The sequence below is a fragment of the Varroa destructor genome, unplaced genomic scaffold, assembly GCF_002443255.2.
Source record: "Varroa destructor unplaced genomic scaffold, Vdes_3.0 BEIS01000001.1, whole genome shotgun sequence".
NCBI classification, from domain to species: domain Eukaryota; kingdom Metazoa; phylum Arthropoda; class Arachnida; order Mesostigmata; family Varroidae; genus Varroa; species Varroa destructor.
The window spans coordinates 27,363,008-27,387,928 of record NW_019211454.1 but is presented as its reverse complement, the minus strand read 5'-3'; the positions used below and the strand labels follow the sequence as shown (position 1 = coordinate 27,387,928).

At 40.7% G+C, this 24,921-nt stretch overlaps 1 protein-coding gene across 3 annotated transcripts; it reads right to left on the bottom strand.

The window, feature by feature from the left end:
* Nucleotides 1-18,957: 18,957 nt before the first annotated feature.
* Nucleotides 18,958-24,659, bottom strand: LOC111250234 (uncharacterized). Of its 3 annotated transcripts, none has more exons than XM_086976670.1 (4): nt 24,539-24,659; nt 22,967-23,275; nt 22,426-22,700; nt 18,958-20,135 (listed from the first exon to the last, which is right to left on the bottom strand). In XM_086976670.1, exons 1-3 carry the CDS (start codon nt 24,560-24,562, stop codon nt 22,515-22,517), a joined length of 519 nt encoding a protein of 172 aa, XP_086832796.1. In that variant the 5' UTR covers nt 24,563-24,659; the 3' UTR covers nt 18,958-20,135; nt 22,426-22,514. The 3 variants fall into 3 exon arrangements, with proteins under 3 accessions (XP_086832796.1, XP_086832794.1, XP_086832797.1); XM_086976668.1 differs by lacking the exon at nt 18,958-20,135 and adding an exon at nt 21,813-22,183 and having other exon boundaries at nt 24,539-24,657; XM_086976671.1 differs by lacking the exons at nt 18,958-20,135; nt 24,539-24,659 and adding exons at nt 21,813-22,183; nt 23,406-23,697.
* Between the last annotated feature and the right edge of the window lie 262 nt (nt 24,660-24,921).

Here is a 24,921-nt window from a genome sequence, read left to right as displayed (position 1 = left end):
CACAGTATTGAATACTGAAAAATATATTTCGATTTTTTACAGTTTTTTAATTTTCAACTAACGGCTTTTGGTTGGCTGAACTTTCACGATGGCAAGGCTGCCGGGAAAGTTGCCTTACTTCGTACGTTTAGACAGAGTAAAATTAGTCGGTGTTTGTATAGGCAATGTTGACGTTGAGCTCTACTATTTCTTCAAGTATTTGCGGATCAAGATAGAGACTAACGGCAATAGGATGTCTGCGACAGGTAAGCTAAAGGCAGTCAAGGTAACGAGATTAGTGAAACATTTCAATAGAAAAATATTATCATTTAAACAGAATGATCAATTTCTACAGCGAGGAATAGGTTGACAGGTCTGAGGTAGCAAGGTCAATGATATAAAAGAAGGAACTAACTCACAGCCAAGAAAATAAGATTATTGCAGTTGCGGCGTTAGGATATCCTTTAAACGACAGGGGTTTGGAATCGTCGCAACTGGATACTTCTGAAGGTGTCAGCCCGCAATCGAAGAGTGGTTTATGTTAGGCTAGGTGTAACACTAATTAGATTTATTAACATTAGAGCAGGCCATTCAAATGGCCGCATTAAGGCAATAGAACTGTTTCTAGCTATTAAAACATTTCAATAAAAGACCACGGTGTATAAAAAAAGAACAAGTGTGCCGAAATAGGTAAATCAGGGAACAACGGCAGCCAGATAACTCAAGCTATAGTCTATTTTCACTTGGGCATTACTTCAACGATGATATAATTTATATTGGCAACTTCGAGGCGGATATGGGTTTTTGTTCAAGCAGCTATTCAGCGTAGAACGATTCAGATAGAAGAACGAGCTAACTACAGTTAAACAATGGGGTGACTGGCCTATTTTAATAGAGAGATAGCGCCGGGATTAGCGCAGCGAGGTAGTCATTCGCTACGTCAGAATAACACGTTCAACGTAAACGGGTCATTAAAATAGTTTAACAGATCCACCCGCTTGGATTAATGTAATACCTGTAATAGGGCAATATAATTACTGTAGTAACTGGCATAGAATAGTAGTATAGTTAAACAGAAGAGTCTAACGAGAACGGTACCTGGACGACTATAAAAATTTAGGCCTTGCGTTTCAGATCTAGGACACATTGTTCAAATAATCTAATAATAATATAGCTAGGTAATAATGTAGATAAAAATAAAGCTGACATATATTGCTCTATGCTTGGTTACAGATCCGATTGCGCTGGCTACTGTATCAGTAAGCCAAACTAGCTTTATCAATCAACGGCAGACCGAAAGCCCCCTAGCTAATCCTAGTCTAACTGTAAATAAATCAATGAGAATTTTATTATTGGATTATTCTATGGAACGGTCATAACGAAAGACACCGTTCGTCTCATTCGCAAGTGATACCTGAGTGCCTCAGTTGAATAGAAAAACAATGACGAACATATGTGAAAATCCCATTAGATCAGTTCCTAGCCGAAGGGTTGTAGCGCATAGGTATTGTGATTTCGCCGAACTACACGCCTTTGCATCCGTATGCGTCGCCTATTCGATTTTGCGTTTCCCCAGGAAGAGGGAAATAACGTAATCCATTCACAAAGACGCCTATGCTAACGTGAGCAGCATTCAGGATAAGTTGATCAAAACAAATTGTATTTACAAACTTGTATTTCACTTATATTGAATTCTATTGTTATACAATTTTAACGCTAAAACGTTTGCTCATACGGATAGAGGTTACGAATTAGGCTCTTCGATAGAGAATTTATAGTAAGATGTTTATGATGCATGACCTAACGCTGTGTATTCTCGTTTTGGCCAACATAGAAAGACCTTCTATATAGTTGTGCAGGTTACCCAGAAAATGTTCAGATCAGACTCCGATTCAGCAAAAATATCGCTCGTTCGTCGAAAAGAACTTAGTTTTAAAAACCTGATATACCTGGACGAACTTTTAAACGCCGTCATGTAACTTTCGCGATTTCCGTTTCTAAACTGCTATAGTCACACTATTCAAAGCACCAGCTTCTGCCAATGAACTAATGCAAATGAACTGATGGAACAACTGAAAGGTAAATTAATAATAAGAGATAATTAGCATGCCATTTTTGCCTAAGGAAGAAAAAAACATGTCAGCATAGAAAGCAGGTTGTTCTAGTTGGTCTAGACAGGACGTACTGGAGTCGCTGAAGAAACAGGCACACAATACAGACGGACATAGGTTTTTCTACGCAGACGCACGCTAGGGCAGTCAGTCTTTTCGAACTGTCAAGCTTAAGGCAAGAGCATTCATCATGCACGCACAAGACCTATTTTTTTCTAATTCTGCCTTCCGGCGGCGCGAGATGGCGGATGTTGGATGTTGGATGCGGCATGTGACGTAGAAGTCGGCGAGCTTTTGGGCCAGCGGAGAAACGATAGGACTACAGTTTGGTACCTTCTGCTTCCAGTTGCATTACCGATAACCATGTTAGCAAATGGGGCCAGGCCTATTTTTCTTTGCCAACGTAGCCAATTCGGATAGGGCAGCTACATCTATAGGTCGTCGTCGTCGTCGTCGTCATTAAGGTTGTTCATGTTGAAATCAAGATTTTGTATGGCGTAACTTCTAGAAGAAGCAATGACCTGCACTCAGTGTCTGCTGTATTATGTCTTTAAGCTCGCGGAATCCTTTCAAAAGTACAGTCGATTGGTGACTATCATACGGCTCAGGATGGGGAAAGGACCAGGGACCGACCGAAAAGAAAACGAATTATTCTCCCCTTTTTTTTCAATTGAATTTCTATTTTTTCAAACAAAAAAAAGGAAATCCTTTTTTGGTTCTTTTCAGCTGCGTGTATATCGTTCCCCACCTACGGGGTTCCACTCCCGCACATTAGCCTGTCGTGCTGCAACTTTTCCCTTGACCTTTACTTACCTCGGAATAAGAAAAAACCCGCTCATTGGGCGTCATCAGAACGAACTAATTAAAACAAATTGTCAATGGTGCTGTCGTCTGACTGCCTCCCAATACTTTTGCCTCTACTCGGTTCTGTAAAAACCCCACCTCAAACTTCCCATGAAGCCCTCGATCTTAAAAAAGCCTCCGTAGCTTCGTTTGTAGGGCTGCGGCGGCGCAGGCCAGTGGTAGCGTGATGGCCGGACCCGCACCGGCCAAAATCGGTGGACACTGCCTGCTGTGCTTTTGTCACTACTCGCTCATCCCTTTGTTCACAGGACTGCTTCCCTCAGCGACCGAATCCAACGACAAACACCAAAGCCACCACAGGCAAAGGGATACAAAAATCCTATGATAATAACGTAGCCTTTTAACCAATGAACCGTCGTCTTCCTGTTTACACGACTGTGCTCAGCTCGGGAAAGAAGAGTCGGGAGTATCGAACAGGTGACTAAGAGACTAGCTCAGCTTTTCAAACGGGAGCACTAGTGATAACGGAGATAAAAATCAGACTGACGTCGTCTTATTTCGGCTCTACTCTCGGTGGGCTTGACACACATACATGCACAACGTATCCCTCTAGCTCCACCTTTTTTGTCTTCCCAAGCTTCCCGGTCGGTTCTGTTGTTTTCTCTTCAAAACAGGACTACATATACCTACACAGCTCTGCTCAACCCCTTGAACTAGACCCTAAAGCCGATAGTCCACTACCACTTCTTCTATAACAGCCGTGGTAGAATCGTAAAGATGGAAAACAATATTTTTCCCTCGTTTACAAAGTACAGTCGTTCCCTTCCCCTATAGCATTTCCATCTTTGGAAGGGAAACCAGCCGTGGCTGACAGTCTGCCGAACCGCTACCGGATTGTCTGTCTCTACAAGCGGTAACAGCGGCAAGTCCAGAGGTGTCAAGATGGGAGCTGCGGTAGCACCGACGATGGTGCTGCAGTGCTATATCGATGAATCGGGATTAGTCGCTTGGCCGGACTGAAAACAAAGAGTTATTATTCGAGACGACAACGGCGGCCGTAGTATGGTACCGTGTCGAGTTGGTTCATTATTCGCGACAAGACCAGAGGGAACTAAACAGAATAGAAGAGCTAGGGGCAGCTCTATACGAGCTAACGAAGGGCGAAAGACACTGGAACGAAGAGGACCAGGAGAAGGCCGAAGAAGAAGGAGGCGGCACGAGGCATGAGGCAATAAAGCGATCGAATACACGCGGTCAGAAATGGGAGACAGTGAACTGCACTAAAAATTACATAGAGCTTAATGCCCTCGGCTTCGGGATAGGACACTACGAGCAGCTGTTCTTCGGCAACAGACGCTTTCAACCTATTTAAAATCCGTGCTGTCAAACTAAAGGCTTCAGTTTTCCCTCCGAAATGGAGTAACGTTTATTTAACAAAAACGTATTCGAGATTGCTTTGTCACTAAGATACATAATCGATTTCAGTTCTTCGGTCACACATACTGAGCCTTACTCCGCTGTCCTCAGGGGTGTACCGAAGAAGAACTTCAATATAAATGTGTACACTGCATGTACATGTAATACATCTGGTGCTCTAAGAGTCTGACACGATCATATGCCGCAAACGGATGCACTGTGCATGACCCAGGTTTTCTTCCATGTTATTTAAGCAGACTTCAAGTACTCACTACCAAAATGCATATCGAGTAACTCAAAACGCAACAAAGAACCACGAAGTATCCATGTCCTGTCGTTTATCACCGAGCTTCGTACGATTTCATTCTTTCGTAGAGGTGGACTACAAAAACAACAAATTACACATTGTGGCAAGCGAATCAGGTGTGGCATCACCTTGTACTGAAACGCTGAAATATAGGGACACTGCTATTGTAAAACGCAAACTAGGAATAATTTCTCTGAATTGATTGCTATCAAATAGTAGGTCAATAGTAAATTATTCAATAGTAAATAATTGCTTTGTCTTGCAATTGAGAGAAGTTTTCGGTAGAAAAAATCTTACCAAATTTGTCTCATCAATCCATCACGCAACCCATGGATAACTTGCCGGTACCCTCAAAACCTATTAGTGGCGTCGTTATTTCTTAGAGCAACCCTTTTTTAAGCAAGTATCATTTTGATATTAGTGTTATCTATAAAATTATCGAAATGGTAGAGTATCGTGCCAACTTCACTTGCACCATAAACAGTTTTGTCTATTGCACCTCGAGTCCTTATCGAATGCTTAAAGTAAAATAGGACATTCCAATAATTAAATTTTAGCTAGATGTAGTTTTATATATGTAGATATAGATAGTTTTCCATTAGTGAACCGATAAGCTAGAGAAGACGCAGACGAATGAGTCAGGTGCAGCAGTCCAACCTGTTATGCCACATTATGGTCGCTCTTCTATACTTGCCATAATTGTTTACTGCAATGCCGAGAATTTTTTTTAGCTAAGGAAATAATAGATATGAAGCCTGGAGGATGGATCGTTATAGATAGGTGTGTCACTCGCATCACCATGCAAAATGTACTTTAGTATAGCTTGCACGTAGCCCGTCCGGCATGAAGAAAACGATGTCAAAATATTGATCATATTGCTTTGGGAGAACTGCTTAAGCTACTGTTTTTCTTATGACACACTATAACTTTGTAGCTATCCAAGCTGAAAATTTTCATTGATGATTCGTTCGTCTCTGCTAAATTCAATGTCTTATGTAAACGAAGCATAGCATTTTCAAATTTATAGACTAAATACCCTAATGATAAAAATCTTTGAATGAGACGTTTTTTTGCTTAGTGTTTCCCTGAAAGTAACTATGTTAACAAAAATGTTATTTAATAGCTTGAGAGACTTTATTTTATATTCGTTAAAGTATACAGCGAGAAAATAAAATATAATAAACATAGTGCTAGAAGAAAAAAGAGAACTCTCGAAATGTTAAAGAACTTTTTCTTCAACTGCAACGAGACTTTTACCCCACCCTGTATATTTTATCTACTAAACTATCTACGTAGTTTTTGACAAGGAAAAGTTGGAATAATATCTGGCCGTCGGTTGCTTTAGGTAATTTTGTGTGATTTATATGAATATCATGCATGCCTGAGATTATAAAACTTCAAGCAAACGTGCGTATATATGAATAGATCCCTTTAACTTAACATTAGCAAAGTTAAGCGAATTCTTATTCTATATAAGATATTCCTTATTGAATTCGATTTATAGCATACAGTATGTGATTCTATAAACAGTAAGTTAAGCTTATTATACTCATTTCATCGTTCACGCATCGGCCCATATCGGAATCGTCGTGATGCCTCACAATATAAGAACAGCACGCCATTGAGAACTGTGTCACACGTGACTATCAATCAATTAGATCAGCGTTTCTGCCTACATCTTTTGCTTTTACTGGATGATTCACTGGAAACTAGACTTTTGCTATGCGTTGCTTACTTATACTTCAGTAATCTAAAACTTAATAGAACGTATAAATAGTTTTCCACGTTACCTGACATATTTGGCTTTAATGTATAATGATATAATACCATATGGTCAAATGGACGACGATGACTTCTAAAACTGTGAAACACCTGAACTCTGATAGAAAACGATAGTTTTAAAAAAAAAACATCGAAAGAAAAGGCCGTGGTTATTATAGCCACACACGGCTTTAATATATTTGTCAGTAAGTGTTAAGTCGTCCATGTTGGCCGCATAAATCTTATGACACTCAAGCTATTCGACATTATGTAGGCTCACAATGTTGCAGTGAGGATAATGCACAGACAATACTGTAGTTAATGAACGACAGCTATTGTGAGGTCTCAGCTCTAAGTTATGATTGAATACATTACGAAAAACACCATCTGATTTGTTTATCTCCTTTGTTACGGGGCACAAGTTGTTGAACCACAACTTGTGTATGAGCGAAGATCGGAGACAGCATTCAACGATTTACTAGCTGGTTGTAAAAGAAAATTTAAAAGCAAAAAAATTTGAATTTAGAAAAATATTTAGCTCAGCGTTTACCGGTTCGCCACAGGCGTACGTTACAATGTATAACACTAAAAGGTTAGTATTTGCCAACTTTGACGTAAATCACATATAATTTGACAAACTCTTGCCACATCTATGAGCATTGTACCTCACTGAACTCTCTAGGTCATAAAGCTCGTACTTTAACCACATGGCCTGCTATAACCAGTTTGGCAACCAGAAATCAGTTAGTTACCGTTAGTAGTACAATTGAAGCACATATCAACGAAACTTTAGTAGTAAGGCAGCTGTAAATTTGCAAAAATGTCGTCTGCTATGTATGAAAACCATTCTTTCTACGTTTACTGCTCTATCAACCCCCTCAGAATGAATCCAAGATTAGTAGTGAATTTTGGCAACGGTAAAGGCGAATACTCTGTCGTTGATAGACTCGTTCGCATTCGTCCGTTTATAAGCGCTCTACAGTTCTCGCTCGTTGAAGCCAATGTTCCCATAACATTTAGGTTAATTAGTTGCCAACACCATCGTCAGTTCGACACGAAAGAGCCAGCACAACAACGAGGAAAGCAGATTGTTGCACAAGCCATTACGGTTGTTCATTTGTTGATTTAGACACTCGGTCGGACGCTATGGCATCAAAGGCATCTTCTTCTACACCACTACCACCACGATTAACGCCGCTATCGCTGCGACTTGTGTTTCTCTCGCTCCCGTGCGTATCACGGCGCTACTGTGAAGAGGGGTGCGTAAGGCTAGAACCACATCGTCATCATCGTGCCCGCATCGAGATGGAAATGGGATGCCCTGCGAACATTTAAATGGCCACATCCAGCGTAGGAGTCGGCCATGCCTCGAAGCCACTGTACCACCCGTGCAATTATTTAGGAAGTGAGAAAAGGGGGATGAGGTTTGCTGGAGCAGATTGACGGAATAGCGGGCACATTCTGACAATGCACGATACACGCGAATCCGATGTGCAAAGTTTTTGAGCTATGCAAGCTAGATATAAGTAGGCTCTTATAGAGCTGCAAGAGACTTAAAGTCGTGAAGCGTTATAACGAAATGAAATTGATCCATTGTTCCAGCAGCAAGTAAAAGCGGTCTTATTTTAGAAGGCAAAATTAACGGCATTGTAATAATTTGTGTTGGCTAGCCAATCTGAAAAAAAATTAGAATCGCATAGGATTAGTGTGACCAAATGTTAAGTCGAACTTTCTCTATTTCAGTCTCATATGCTGAAACTATACGCCAATAAGCACATGATACAATAATACGTTCAGGATTAGTACATTCTAGCTCCATAATAGCCAATTTCAGAAAGTTTGAAATAGATAAACAAATGCATCCACAGCTTGAATCGCTACTAGGCATTTGACTGAAAAGGAATGCGTCGTCTGCATACGAGTCCTCCTCTCAAGCTTACGTATCCTCTTTTGTTTACTAGAACGGTTATTAATGACAACACCTGCTAATGCTGATGATAATCCGAATTAAACTATTTACAGCAGAATTTCGACATCTGTAGGAAAGCTTTTATCATTTTTTTGATACGCCTTCTGCTAATTAGACAACCTCCAAATTAAATATAACTATCAAATAAAGGAAACGCAAAGCTCGTGAGTTTAGATTATGGATGCAAATGGACGTTTACTCCATAACGAAATATGATATTCGAATTCGAAGTTATGCTAGTTGTGTTGTGAGTACGGGCAATCATTAACGAAAAAATATCTCGCAAAATCAGTTCTATCCATTATTGCTAGGACCCACACTCCTTAAACGCTTTGCAGCGTATTGTATGACTAGTCGAATGTATGAATTTCTAGTAGTATTGTTAGCAGCTGTTACCAATGTGCACGAAAAATACATAGTAATAATCCACGATTCATTAATCCACGATATGACTTATTCCTCGAATGTGTACTTTGTCCTTACTCGTTACTTCCTATCTAGAGATTTTTCTTTCCATTTTGCGCCAAGATGACTTTTTGACTATCCTTCGCCCTTAATTGTCTAGTCGCTGGTTCTTTTCTTGTGCCTCAAACTGTTCGGGATTTTCAGCTGGAAACTAGTTGCTCGTTGCCGGCTAACATAGAGCACTTAATGCTCGCTTAATGATAGCAGTCAACGGACCTCGACCTCGTGACTTTCTGTTCGCGAACTCCTTTATTCCCCGTTTTCTCGCTAGTTCTCGGATAGCCTCCATCGGTTTTTAGCTCTCGTTCTCCAAGGCAACACGATGTCGAATCAGTCCAAAAATGAGCCAATTTTGAAACTGCGCGCTTTACCGAGCAATATTCCGAACTTACCGTCAAGCAACAACAGACACATAACAAAATGCAAACTTCCCTAAGACAACCTCAGCTTAGAATTATCTGAATAATGGTATTGTATGAATTATAGCCGGTTAGAAATTAATTAAGGGTAGCGATTTGTTTTAAAGAACGTCCAGAGGAATCATGGTGACCCCTGAAGTCTACCAGGTGACTGGTTTGCACTGGATACAAATGAATCGTCGATTTTGGAATACGCGTGCGTATGTCTTTTGGAGCGCGAAAATTTGAAATATTGTTTACATGTTGGCCTTGGTTGGATATGGCTTTCAATGTCTCTGCCGTCTTTCACATTTTTCCCTGCACTGAAACGGCGTTCAGTCTAACTGTCTTTATAGTTGGCCGTCTCTTTGCCGTTCATAAAGCTCAACCATCCCAAGACTCCCAGTAGCAACAGCAATACCAGTACGGCGACTGATGGCACGTCTTGTGTGTTTCCAGAACGGAACTCCCTTTGTCTTCTTAGTCTTCCGTTCCATCGTTTATAACCATTTCAGGAGACAGAAAATACTCCAAAGGAGAAGAATCAGGAAACGCTGAAGCGAGCAGACGACCAAGCTCCATTCTCTGAACCAGCTTTTTCTCCAACTTGCTCAAACCCGAGGAAGCGACCAAGAAATTAAAGGGAAAAAAAACATTTTTTGCGGGCCGTAACGTTCCAGTATCGGCAAACGTAATGAAACATTTGGCGAGGAAGCGGCAACTCGTATTAAAAGAACCCATTTTGGTCCGGAGAATGGCTCGCTGGAATGTTCGTACTATGAGTACATAGCATACAGGCAGAGCATTAATTCGATGTTAAGTCCTTTGGGCATATGTGTAAGATTGTTATGCTATCAAAATGTGCGGCATTTCGTTCAGGAGAGAAGAAGGGTAACGTGTCGCTTGTTGCGCCGTCCAACGCTTGTCCAGATACAGAAGTCGCATATGTTGGATATCGTATCGACAATGATTGGTTCATCCCTAGAAGGAAAGAGTGTAAGGCAGGAATGGATCGTATAATGCGTTTGTTTTCCCTATCACGTCAGGGAACAGGAGAACATGTCCTGGGGCGGGCAAATTGTTCAGGGTGGAGTAAAGGTAGCCTGAGTGTCTTTTCCGGGTTGCATGCGGAAGCAGCAACATCAATTCTCAGGAGGTTCGTGTTACACCACCAAAGAAACAACCGTCGAAACAGGAGTGTATCTCGGCAAGTTTAGATATTACCTTGTTGTTTTCAGCCGACCTCGCTCTTGTTCGGCTCATCAGGTTTTGTGGAGGTTTCCGAGTGTCCAAAACGTCGGTACGGACATACGCCCCGTCCGCTTTTCGTGCACCCTGTGAATATTGAATAGTACTTGTTCGTTACGTCAGATAAGAGGTAATTTTGTTCTCTTGTTTGAAGAATTTACGTAGACCGAGGAGTGTCGGATTGTGCATGACCTGTGATTATAATACTTCCCAATATCATTATATGACATTCCAATACAATACCACATTTATATAAAAGGACAAAAGATTCATAGATATTTTTTGTTAGACATCTAAACGGCAACTGACTCATCTATTTAGTTAGGTTGTTGCTGAGGGGCAAGTCTGAAAGTAATTGCCATAGTAAATAACCCTTAATAATCACTCGATGATGAGAGTTAGGGCGGTAGCAAAATTAGTACTGTGTACTAAACTTATTTAAGTAGCGTTTTTGAGTCTGGACGTCCGCGCCGAACATTTTTACGGAAGGCTTGAAAATATGAAAATAGTTATATGGGACCTAATCCGGACGGAGGCCGAAGCGGCGGCAGGGCTGGAGTTGTAAAGCCGGTTAAAATAGATTACGTGCTCGAATTTCGACATATGCGCAAAAAATTATCACGCAAATATTTCGCACAAGAAAGTATTTCTACAGTCACAAGAGAATGAGATAAGGCCGACAGAATACACATGGAGATTGCGTAACTACGAGACCAAATCGCGCACCGCACAACTTATGTAGCAGTGTCTAAAGAGAGCTTAAAGCCAGAAAGTGTGAGGCATTCCAAGATAAAAGATACTTTCATTTTGTAAGCAAGTCACTGAAAATACTGAGCGACAAAAACAGTTTACTGCCTTAAATTCCTTACAAGTATCCCTTCAAGCTTACAATATTACAGTTTTTCTTCAACAAGGGACCAGTTTTTTGATAAGAGTTAACTTCCGTACAAGTAACTTCTAGAGTTTAAATAAAAATGAAAATTTATATATTCAATTAAAAAGCAAAAACTAGCGAAGAAGTAGCAAAAACACCTGCAGAAGAATTGTCGTGGCCCGTGTTTGTGAGCATCATTTTAGGCGCAATCTACACACATTTCAGCTGTGCGCTGTATCCTTGTTTTGTACCAATATATCTATTTGTACTCTTATGCCTTTTACTATGCCGAATTAAGATACTGGTTTAATAAGACACAGTCAATTAAAACACTGGTTTGATTACTACTAATCCTAATCTCTATAAAATATTATATAAGCACTTGACTCGGCCTCCTTTTCGAAACAGACCTTACTAGTTTGCGAGTAATTGGATGTTTATTTCCCTTGGGCTCCATGTACGCTCCCTCGTATGCCTGTTTCCTGCTAATTTCGAGCGCGTTGGGAGGGTGTGGTACTCCGGAATCAAATCCGTACTGCAAGACAGCTGTCATGACCCGTGTTAGATTATTGAAATAGGATAGTCGGGTTCAAATCTAGTTCAATTTTAGCCAGCGAATAACTATACACTTTGTCTTCTGTAGAAATTGGGCTAAAATGTAATTGCCCTGTCAGAAAACGCTTGTGCCTTGGAGAGCGTCCTAGTCGATAAGCTAATAAATATAGACCGATGGGTTGGATAACAGCCTCACCCCTAAATCAGCAGCATGCGTTCCTAGTTGACCCTAATATGGGTTGAAAAACATGAAGTTCTATTTTTGACTCTTCTAACTAAATATAAGCTTCATGCCAGAAACAGTCAGGAAGTGATAAAATACGGATGTAGTTAGTAAACTGATGAAAAAAAGAAATTTCATACGATACGCGTCTTAGAATGTTTCTAAAAGGTAGTTCTACTTTGCTTCAATCGACCTCATTTGTATTCGAGGCCGACCGTTTTTATAAATCCTAACATCTTACCGCATCTTGCTATATATTATGCGCACAACAAACGTTTGGCTCAACAGGAAAATTTATATTGGGCAGTTCGCGATCAATAATCACGGACTTCGTTCGGACCTGATATTACTGTTTTTTTAAAAACATGTCCCAGATGACAAAATGTCTGAGGCGTATCGAGCGTTGTTGAGTTGATTGTATTTCTTTGCAACCTAATGAATCGAATTCCCATGTCCATACTAGTAAGGACCTAATTCAAATTTACCGCTATAAACACTTGCAGCTTGTAGCATTTAAAGATCGCGTATTAAAAATTTCCAAGTAGTTGATACGTTGACACTGTAACAGTAGGTCGTGTAGAGAAGCTTAATTACCATGAAATCAATGAAACAAAAGGAAGCATACAATAAACTTTATGATTTCACCAATTTACGGGAATTAGTACGTGAAACAGCAGTTCGGAACCATCATGCTGCGAGCTTTCAGACGCGAGACGTAACCCTATCTGATACGCTAGTCTCCATACGCCTACACAGACATTACGACAATGCACATATACTGGTTTTCGCAAAAGGTTAGAACGAATAGATGTCGTCAAATTCATCCCATGTGGCGTCTGCATGGATAGGTCTAGATTTTTTTTTTTTAACATTTTTGTATTTTTAGAGTATAGGATTTCCTGACACTAACACCGTGCCTCCGCGCGGGTTTTCCTCACCCTAGCTGGAACCTTCCTACATTGCTTGCACAATGTTGGTTGGGCAGTAAAGGCCATAGCGGTGCCGTTCCGAAATGGCGAACCTACCGTTAGCTGCTAGCGAACGAAAGAACGAGCGTTCGTAAGCGTAGAGCTACTGTACTGAGTGTGAAGTTTTTATTTGAGTTGCGCATTTAAAAGAGCGACGAAAAGGATGGAACGGCAACGTTTTATGCTGGAACGGGCTATGTCTCGAAATAGAAGAGAGAACATCTACCTTTAGAATGGGACTCGTGAAAACCTCGTAAGTTCTCGGAGTATCACTCTCCGGTTGAAAGCCTCCTAGACGACACGCAGATCTGCCGGAACGTGGCTATGCTACGTCGTTTTTGTAATCGACTTTCTTTTTCATTCAGTAAGTTCATCGTCTCGCAGTCAGCTACGCACGAGGACGCTGACTAACTCATTGACGAACTGTTCTACCAGTAAGCGTGTTGGTCTCCTGTGACGTGTAGCGGATTTATAGTAACATATATGATTGGACCATGATTTTTATAAGTATGCTACAAAACACGTTTTACTATCTAGAATAGAGAACTGCTCTGCTTATCGCAGGAACACTCTGCGAATATTCAAGAATGCTAAGCAATCTGCTTATATTTTGTTGTAGTGCCCCGTAATGGATGCTGAACCGAGTCGAGCTCAATAACTTTGTGGAAAAGCACTCATTTTGTCTGACATATATCTTTTGTCTGTGGACGTAGGTTGGACGTCAATCGTTACGTGCGTTTTTTATTACCGCATGTGAGACACTTTGCACGTATTCTCTTTTTCTGTGTAATTTTACGTGCACCAAGAGTGTACGTCGTGGCATAAGCCAGGCTAATTTTAAGTCGTTTAATTATGTGTGCATAAGCAACCTGCCATCAAAGTTTTTTTGTGAAAATTTCCTTCAGGAAACAATCTTGCTTTAATTGAATTTAAATAGGGTGTTATTATTTGTCAATAACGTTCCGCACGACTATCAATGTGAGGCAATAACTAGTTATTTTTTTTTCCCGACTGATTTTCCGCTTAGAGTACCGTCCAACTTTTACCTCTGAACGGTACTATGGAAGTCGTGAGATGCGCGCTTGCGCCTCGTAGCCATGCATGTGTGCATATATTACCTTATTGCATCCGTCTACTGCCGCAGAAATACTCTCTTGTACGAAGAATTTCTGTAAAAATGCGTTGCGTAAATATCAACTTCGTTTTAAACGTGTATTGCCAATATCGCGAATCTAGCTTAATAATATAAGTTTTTTTACTATGTAGGTTATAATTACGCTTAGGGACTATACTGTGAGTGAAATATAAATAAGTCGAGTATGCTTTACTTCCCGAATTTAAATAGCGTTTTTTTAACTTTTATGTTTAGCTATTTACCTCAAACTATAGTATATAATAAGCGTTTCGATTAAAAAAATAATAAAGTTTTGGAAAGGGCAAATGTAGTCGGTCATCACAGTGTCAAAAAACCACCTGAAGTCTGTGCTAAGTACATCTATAATGCGCGAAACTCGAATCATACGTACGCGATCTGTTAAGTGGACTGTAGTGCGTTTAATTTCTAGATGGGGAATTTTTTATGCTTATTTGCAACGGTAACAAGCTTCCCAAACGACTTAGCCATATGCGCCCTCGGACTTCACAGTCTCTTTCTTTCCGAACTAAAATCCAGATTAACCTAGGCAGTTAAATATCAGTACATGCGCTATGCTACATATCCTTAGCCGACCTCTAGAATATGCTGTAGCGGTGGATTTGTTTAAGCTGACCGCTACTGGATTGTTTGTACAGGCTTCGTAGCCGATGACCAAAGCGAAGTCTTCCATTTTTTATGCAACTAGGTGCGTCTACCGACAAACGATGGTGATAAAGAAAGGCTAAGATTTATCAAGTCGGCTAACGAGTCACCGTATAAGAGAGCAAGGATCCAATTACGATCTTCCACCTTATCTTTTTCCCTTCTACTCGCCTACATTATTATTATAGCCTTTTTTTTCTTCTGTTTCCCCCATCCATTTCATAAAGCGATATAAGGTCATTATATAGGCGTATCTTTTGTGCGTGCATACTCATACGTCTAGGCAACTGTTCAGCCACACACACATATATATAATTGCACATTTAATGTTGCTGCGGTAAACGATTAACAGCGGACGTCGAAGGTCCAAGTAGGATCGTCTTGTTGCCACTGGTGACGCTTGATCCAACCTCTACAGATTCCTTAACGTCTCTTTCGACGGCTCTTGTAAGTTCTTTATGGCTAGTCCCTCTTTCTAACCGTCCTGGCCTCCCAGTTCTTGACAGAACCTTCAAGACAAACTAGATAGATCGGCTCTTCCGTTGGCTCCCGAAAGTCGTCGTCTTAGTTTTTGGTCCTGTCATTACCGCGCGGAAGCCTGCGTCGTCCTTCGTCTCCTCACCCGTTGAGGTCTACTTATTCCATCTCGTTCGACAGCTAGTTGGCTGGCTGGCTGGCTGACCGGCCGACTGGCCGATGTAGGAGTCTTGAAGCGAACAAAGTTTATAATGGACTTTGGTGTGAACTTCTATTATATGCAAATCCACTAAGTGTATAGATTTAGGCCTGTTGGCTTCCTAGTGAAGGGTTTCAGGCGCTTGTGGATGGTTGAGCGGTCTGGCAACGACGACGTCATAGCGCTTCGCCTGTTTGGTAGCGTGCTTTTCGGGTGGGCACTATCACCAGCATTACTACTATCACTAGTGTGCTTGGCCTTACAGACCGAGCCGTTCTTTGGGAAGCCAGACGAGCCTGCAAGTGGCGTACAGAGAACGGAACGAAGAATCAAGGCAACGCGAGCAACGGTGCAAACGGTTTATATATATATATATATATATATATATAGTCGTCTTAAGTACATAATAAATTAAAGTGATATCTCAAATCTAAACGGTGGAAAATTTATGAGAATTCAACGTTGGTCCTTAAATAATATTTCGAATGAAACCTCTTACCGCTTAAACAGATTCGAACTCAAACCTGATTCTCAGCTTAACAAAAAATATGTGAAGAAATATTAACTAATGATGACGAAAGACAATTTTTTACGTCTACATTCAGTCTGCATTTTTATACAACGCGATCCTTGAAAGCCGCAAGCCGTAACTATATGGAATAGAGCCAGAAGGAAGCTCGTTTTTCCTAAGCCTTAATTCATAAAAGTTGGCCAATAGCTTAAGAGGTGTATCTTGAACACGCACCGTCACCAGTGTTACATGTTCTATGTTTCCACAGAGATACACGGTTTGCATTCTTTTCAATGCACTGCTTAATGAGCCTTTCATTTGGTGCTTTTTGCGTTTAACACGAACAAAGTTGAGATTATAGCCAGATTTTTTATTTATTTTGCAATCAAACGGAACACAATAGCATCAAGATGCTATTGTTTCTAGAAACCCAAACATCTGCTTGCAAATGCATTCCCTATAAAAAATGCTCTGCATAGAAGTATTTTCTCACCGATCTTTTGGGCTTGACAAGGAACTGGATACAGCTCTTTATATATGTGAGGTTTGGCTAAAAATTCTCGCTTATTCTATTTGATCATATATATAATACTTTATTATAATTCAAACTTATAACGGCAACAAACCCCACTGTATAGAGGCATGCTTTCTGTCAATCACGAATCATATCTGGCCTGTTTTAACACAGTAGATAATAAACGCTGTCTTCTTAAAAGCGCCTAAATTTTACGGATTCTTATTATGATAATAAACTGGGCATGATCTACATATATAGGTGTTGTTTCTTTGAATTTTTCTTCAAACTGATTGATCAGCTCAAGCCAAGTGGGCGCGGACAAACGCAATATGTTGTTAAATAAGATTTGAATAGTATTCAAATGTATCTAAACCTATAACATATCACACGGCGACTCAACAAATCATCTCAGCATTATATTCGTTATAAACCTGTACGCAATATGTATTATTGATCGATTGTAAACTTAAAGAAATGGATAATGCTATGATTAGAGGATAATTAGATTAGTACGTAATGTAGGCGCAACGATGATGCACAACAGTATGCATCTAATGAAACGGCCCGGTTACCTGTACAGCATAAAGGGGCCCGTATGTTTCAGCGTCTCCCACGGTAACTTCGTAATACTTTTTTTTTTCGTCGATGACATATGTAAGGGACTGTTTTCCAAACTTTCTTATTGCTCTTCTCTCCAGATTTATGCGTAGCTCTCAATATTTTAAATAACTAAAACAACGTCTGTGCAAGATTATACCAGAAAGGTAAGCATGTAAATTTCTAAAGCAACATCAGGTGCTCTACGATCTGCACTGCGTTGTCGTTGCGGGACATTTCGCAAACTACGCTAAGCAAAAGGGGCATGCACCTTTCGCTTAGCGTAGTTTGGATCAATGGGCTAAGCGGTAATACGCGTCTATCTATTGACGCTGGGCCCATGAAGACTTTTCTCTAAGTACATGGTTTATAGCTTTGCATTCTATTGTCGCTGTAATCTTCGATTGAGCAATTTTTTTTTTTTTGCTTCTGAAATGTGCATATCATCGCAGTGAAGTGAAATACTTAATAATTTGTTAGTCTTTGACTTGCTTGGAGAGTCAACATGCCGTCGACGCTAGGCAACTCCTAATCTCAATGAGGATATGGGAATTACCAGCGTCAAACTTGTTAAAACGCTAACAACTTATAATGTACCTATTGGAATCAGGTCATCCTAGTACGTCCTGTTATTGAATGTATAGCCAACATGTTTTTTTCCAATCGAGTAAATGACAATCTCGGTTTTCATAAACACTGCATGCTGTGTGCAGCACTATGTTGAAATATGGTGAAAAAAGTGATTTTCCCTTGCCTGCTTTAGATAATACTCTGAGGCGCCTATATTTTATAATGAAGATAGAATCAATAAGCGCTCTTTCTGACTCAGAGCTCATTACCTGTTTAAACTGTGACAGCGGCGGTAGCCCTTTGCGATACATCGTTCAATCGCTGCTCTTTGTAGCACTTGAACACATTCACAGACCAAGTGTTTTATGTTCTTCATGTCTTCTACAAACGTATTCCCTCGCAATCTTCTAACGGCGATCACGTAGCATTTGCTGGTGCGTTGTTTTTCTTAAAAAAAACCTCATTTAGCGTCTACGCAACGAGACTTGAACCGACACGTTTTGACTTTGATCCCCAGCTTTGTTTACTTTCGTTTAGTTACATATTCGCCTGTTAAGTTTCCGTGTTTTCAAGTCGATATCACAAATACATTTAGATTGGCTCAAAGATTCAAATATACTCAGATCATTGAAAATAATAGCTCCTTGGGTGGGCTTGAACCATCAACCGTTCGGTTAGCAGCCAATCGCGCCTCGGGGGGCTATAGCGATACTAAGAAGCTTATAGGAGTCAAGGTAACAATTTGTCAACATGTCTGAATATACATACAGGTAAATTCAAATTTTTTTTACTAGACAACAGAGGTAAAGCGCGTTTACTGTACGCTGCTTATTATGCAAGTCAGTGATTTTATTCATACGAACCTCTTTGCTGTATTCAGATAATCTCTTTACTGCTTTGAGTAACTTGGCAGAACTATAGTATAACAGAGTTCCGCTTTCTAAATACTTGACCATATGATGGTAGCGAATCACCCTAAATCAGTCATTATAATAGTTCCAAATATAACAAGGAAAAGCACGGATTCAACCTTGCAGGTAAGTACAAAATCGGATTACTACTCGTGTATTCCAAAGGAAACATGCAGATCTACAGCGAACACATACACCGTGCTCGATAAGAGATCTATTAAAAATGTATTACTGACAATATCCACAAATTTACACCGTCAGTACTGCCCGAATGAAAACTAGAAAAAGATACTGCTCGCAATTCATTATTTATTATATTAGTATTTGAGGTTATTGGACTACACTTTTCTGCCAAATCACATTCTATATATATATAGCTAATCTGCTACGTACGGAGAGTATAAGCAGGATCGGTTTCAAAAACCAGAGCTATCGCGTATAGAGTATGAAAGTCCCGTCGTGATTTCACGTCACTCGCCCCAAAAGCCTCGTTTCCAACACCCAAACGGTGACAGAAGAGGCACGGCGATACAATCGCTGCACTATCGCTATGGCGCGACGTGCTATCGCTATGCGCAATTTTCCAATACGACGCATGAGTTCCTGTCGACACCTTCTCTGTATTTCGCAAACGAAGCTTTAGCAAGAAGAACTCGACGATGTAAACCAATTTTCGTATTTACGCGCTCGAATCACAACAGACGTTAAACCACATTACTTACTAAATATAACCGTACAAAGAAACTTATACGCCGCAGTGAAAAGCATGCATTTAAGATCTCTGTTAAGACTATAAAAATAAACTAGCCTGCAAGGATATTAACCCCTTTACTGAATCGCTCCCTGTTGTGTTTTACAATAGTCTTTTGCAATATAGATATATGCCAGTATAGTAAATACGTACTGCCAGATCTCGAAATTTCCATTTAGACTTGCAACATATGGATGGACATCTTGAAGGCGCGCAAATTCAAAATTGCACGAAGTTCTGGCCCGGTGCTTCTTCCTCCCGTTACGCGCTCACTCGTGTTCAGAGCTTGAGACTTCCGTGAAACAATGGCCACTCCCGTTCGTTTCAGCCGACTTGCATTATTCTTTCTTTGCTACTTTGACTATGCCTTGCTAGAAAAGCGACTGCTTCACTTCGCTCGTTCGCCTTCTTGAGCGAACAGCGCGGATCTTCGATGTCGTCACACGATGCTTGTCGGTTCACTCTCCACCTCAACCGCTGCCACGACTGAATTGGTGCAGCTTGTGATCCTCCATTCCACTCTGACTCAACCGCCCGTTTCCTAATTTCCCTCAAGCCCCGCCGTCCTCGTGAAACTTCCTCAAACTCAACTCCGAAAACGCGGAGAAAAGACGAACGAAGCAAGCTAAAGGCTACAAGCCGACGCAACGCAACTGAGGGAAAAGGTTGGCGACCAAGTGAACAGAGCGGGCGACGACGACGACGACGACGGCGACAACAGTGAGTCTGTGAAAGCGTCGTTCTATGAGCGAAAAATCTCTGCGCAAGAGTGGCGCATGCATGTATGTATGTATAGATCGCGGCATAGCTAAAGAAAGGAAGACGATAAAAGAGGGAAAGAAAAACTCTCTGAATCGATATTTCATTTGGATGGCAACGGAAAGAAAGAATGTGAAAATGAAAGAAATCGGGGATAATGTGGTGAAGGCGTGTAAAGGATAAAAAGGGACAGCTTGCTAACGGCGCGTAGAGTGCGAAAGCGCACAATGGAGGGCTCTGCGGCGGACAAATACAAACAATTTCTATCTGCGCATGTGCCTCGCGTTCTCGCAGTAAAGAACTGCTTTAGCGGTTCTACGGCGGAAAACCGCCAGCGATAATAAAAACGTAGAAAAAGGTGAAGGAGCACAGAAGTGTTCACAGTATTTCTTCTGCACGCTTCCCAAAATGTCCTCTAGCCACGTTTTTCGACGTAACTTGGCCACGACGACGAGGACGACGACGACGACTGCCACGTTACAACTTTCTCCACCCTATGGTCTAGGCCGGCTAACATATGTAACAGTAACATGGATTATGGGAGCATTCTGTCGCGGCCACTCCAGCAGGTAGATCCATAACTAAATCGGATCATAACAAACGTTCATCATATGGGCGACTATATGGGACGCGGCTGAGATGGGGCTTCTTTTACGCTGATTTTAATAGTTTTCGTTTATAGGCATGTCAGCGATTTTCGTTCGGTGATTTCACAATACAGGTACAGTAGTGTGTAAATGAAGTATCAAAAATTTTCTTCCTTGAAGTATTCTACACTTCAACACACTAACGACAGGTCATGAGCCGTAGACTCATTAAGTGGACGGCCAAGATTCGAAATACATTCACTTGGACTTCAGGTTAATCGAATACGAGTTATGTTAGGGAACTATTAAAGGAAGTGATCTCCTCTAGACTACCTAATAAAGGTAATTGCGTAGGTTCTTCCAAGGTCAGCTCCAGAGCCATTAGACGGGAGGATTAAATAAAATTGATCAAGCTTTGCAGAAGACAACTATTTGAAAAGGAAGCCATATTACCTAAAGATTGGAACCGTTCAGAATAGAGCCTCGGGCAAGCTAGCTAATTACCCACTTTTTTCATGTATACATATATAACATCGATTATTAGAATGGGTTGAGTGAAGTCAGTGTTCGAAGACGCAGATCTTTGCATTTGCCTTCCGGCTGGCCCTGCGGCTTTATGTAGCTTAAACATCAAAACAGTTAGCCACTTACTAACTTGAACGACGAAAGTTACAATTCACTAGTAAAATAACTCATATAATCATGTTTTCTTCTTGCGTAAATAACATCATCCACCTATTCAAATACACATCTATGTCGTACGTATTGTATAATACACGCGTGATGTTTACCGTCAATATTACATAGCATAATTAGAATAACATCGACGCGTGTTACCTCAAGTTTTCAAACGGCGCTCATTTTTTCATTTACTACTTAAAAAAATTCGTTTGTACATTTATCCTATATACAGAGTTATCGTAGAATTTGTGCTTCAGCTAAAACGCAACAACTGGCAGACCTGGCGCTGTAGCTAGTTGCCTTATTAGCATTATTACGAATTCAACGAAATTTCGACTGATAAAGGAATAATTTCGAAGAACGATTTTTGACAGCGTTTATGTATGAGCTTGGTGAAAAACTTCTGCATTTATTTATACAACATTATCCACAATGTACACAAAACAGAAAGTCTTTCTTTCAACAACCTGCCGGGGCGTCATCAACACTACTAACGTATGACCCTGCAGCTACTAAAATAGTGATGTAGAGATCCCGGACGTTTACGTCCAAAGAAAAACAATATTAATATCACATCAATTGATTCTGCAGTGATATCATACTCAGTAATTAACTGCATTTACTGCTCACTGGCACTCAAAATTCTAGAAAATCCGCTTATGGAAATCCGTTAAACCGTTGAGTTTCGCCGACCATTAGGCTTTCCACACGAGTTGTTCATTGAAATAGATATTCAATGACTATAGTCTGAAAGATGTGTTATACATTTAGCGCTCTACTGAACTCTCAATACTGCTTTCCATTTATTTACTAATTACCTTATTATTATTATATATTATAATTATTATAGCTTATAGCTATAGAATCAACTCAATTTCTAGAAATACGAAATGGTTTAAATACAGCACAATGATTTGTTCCAAAGCGATTTGGTTATCGAGCTCATTGGCTTTTGTGCAATGATTTTACAGTTGCGGCAATAAACATACCTTTTAATCTGCTTATCTGAAAAGGTGTACATGTAGAAACGAGCGAGCATGCTGATGCACAATAGTCACAATGTGGCAATGATTGCTATTCAAAATACTTCTTCGGAGCCGACAAATGAATGGCGTCGTTTGTGGTACGGTCTACTGAATGGTTCAACGCTAATAGGCGGATCCGCCGAATCCCTATGGACGTATCTAAGATTGGCCTCCACATCGTAGCCGTCCAGATCTATGATGACGCATAGCCAATTCACATCGACGTCACTCGAGTTCTCCTGTTAAATGGTAGAAAATAAATAATTAAGGTTTATTTCAGTTATTTTTAATGACAGAAGACGAAAGCGCACCGCGTGGTATACACTTGCGCATACTTGTCCCCTTAATAACCTGCAAATCCACATCCAGCAAAGTTTACGTTTACGAAATTTTACCGCTTTCACCTTTAATATTACCACACTAAAGGTGAAAGGAAAGCAGTTTGAAGGCCAGAGGGCCACGGATAAGTTAAGGACTTCAGACATTTTGAATTTTCACAACGTACCGCCGCACAGCTTCGATCACTACTATTCCACTCCTCTAACTGTTTTTCGAGTTTCAGTGATCCTTGCTTTTTGCTATTCGTAGACGTCAGTCGTTGTTGTCCTTTGTGGACATCATCAATGCTATCATCCTCATTGTTGTTATTCTTTAAATTGTCACATATAGTTAACGTATTACAACATTCGCTGTGGTCGCTGTTTGCTGGGGCGTTGTCGGCCCCTTTTCCGTGGCAGTCGTTTGGCTGTGTTTTTTGTTGTTCCTTGTTGACGCTCATTGTAACACCGGAAAAAATCGGGTTCTGCATTAACACCTGCACTCGAAATTATAGACACGTAGTTTAGCTTCTATGATCCGCCTCATTCAGCCACTACAGTAAGCTACGCGTTTTTTATTGCCGTTCCGACAATACGAACTTCACTTCGTCGTCGATCTGTACTAACCGGCAGCTTAATACGAACGCCTTATTGAATCGATAAATTCGAAAACTGTCTGTTTTCAGCGTGAAGTCTTAGGTAGCGAACAGCCAATGGCTGGGTTTGCGTCTGTCGCAGAATGACCCAGTTCTCGTTTTCATATGTATTATCTTACTGCTATCGAGCCGATTAGCTACACTGCACAGCACAGCAGTGGCGTCTTTACTGCCCTACATCAAGGGTGAAGCGTTCGGCTAACGGAATTGAAGCTGCCCATCGACTGTCGAGTAGGAGGACTTCCTAAGATTCTATGTCCTATCGTATTCTGTTGTACTATTTGTCACTGTTATTGCAAAGGAAGTGCTGTCGTCTATGCTACGCAACGTTTCCCGCACTAGCCGGCACTGAACCAGTGGCCTGTCCGCCAAGGCACCATCGGCAACAGCTAAGCAAGCATATGACGGCTAAGCGTAATATGCCTAGAAATAGAGAAGCCAGCAGCAGCAGCACGGCTGCAAGCGGGAGTAGTACGCCTGAATAAAAACAGCAGTGTTAACGAGTCGATATGGCAGCGGCAGTAACAGAAAATGTACCAAACGATACCAGCAGGGAATGACAGACAGGGATGTCAATATGTAAGTTGAATCTTGGCCGGCGCCGCCGTTACCTTTAACGGTGCTAATGGTGGTACCAAAAAAACTACAATATTAAGAGGTGTAAACGGTTACGAAAGGGGTTCTCTAAAATAGTATGAATATGAGAAAGAAGTACGTAGGGATAGAATGAGCGCAGCTAAAGCGGTAAGACAATTTAAAAATAGGACCGGCCGTATTGTAAAAGCTGATCCGAGCTGAACGTTTGCCCAGACTAGGCACGTCTTATAGAATGAGAGAAACACGTTGCAGTATACGTATAGGTATGGTTATGCCACTGAGCGATTTACCCTGAAACTTAAACCTTGCCTACGTTTGTTTTCGCGAATCTAAACCTACCATTAAGGGCAACACATAGCAGAAGCTGGGTCAGTCTGTTTTCGTGGCAGTAACAAATCATTATTAGGTACTGCCTCGAGCTTGTTGTCTGTATTATTGCTATGTTTCATGAACGTACTGGATAGTGGTTTGAATTTGTTGTACGAACTACTGTAAAAAGTACTATACCAGAATTGACGTTTCAGAAGGCATGGAATGGTGGTCCACTAACACCGCAACACTATAGCTTGTTTGTAGGGCAAGCAGTCACGACTTGAAATAACCTTCGCCTAAAATAAAAGTACGTACTATTTTTGCGAATCTGTACTTTTGAAATCTTTACAGAGTCTTCAAAGTAATTTAGTATGCACAATAGCCTTGAGATCGCTTGTATTTTTGCGGGTGCCACAGTCAGTACGTACCATTTTATTCACGTAGATGTCTGCTCTTCGACTGACACTCTCACTAGCTTAGTAGTAGTTTGCTTTACACTGATAGAGACTTGTCACCCAAATAAAGATGTTTCCCAAACATTGTTGCCATTTTTAACTAGTAAAAAAAAAATGGTAATT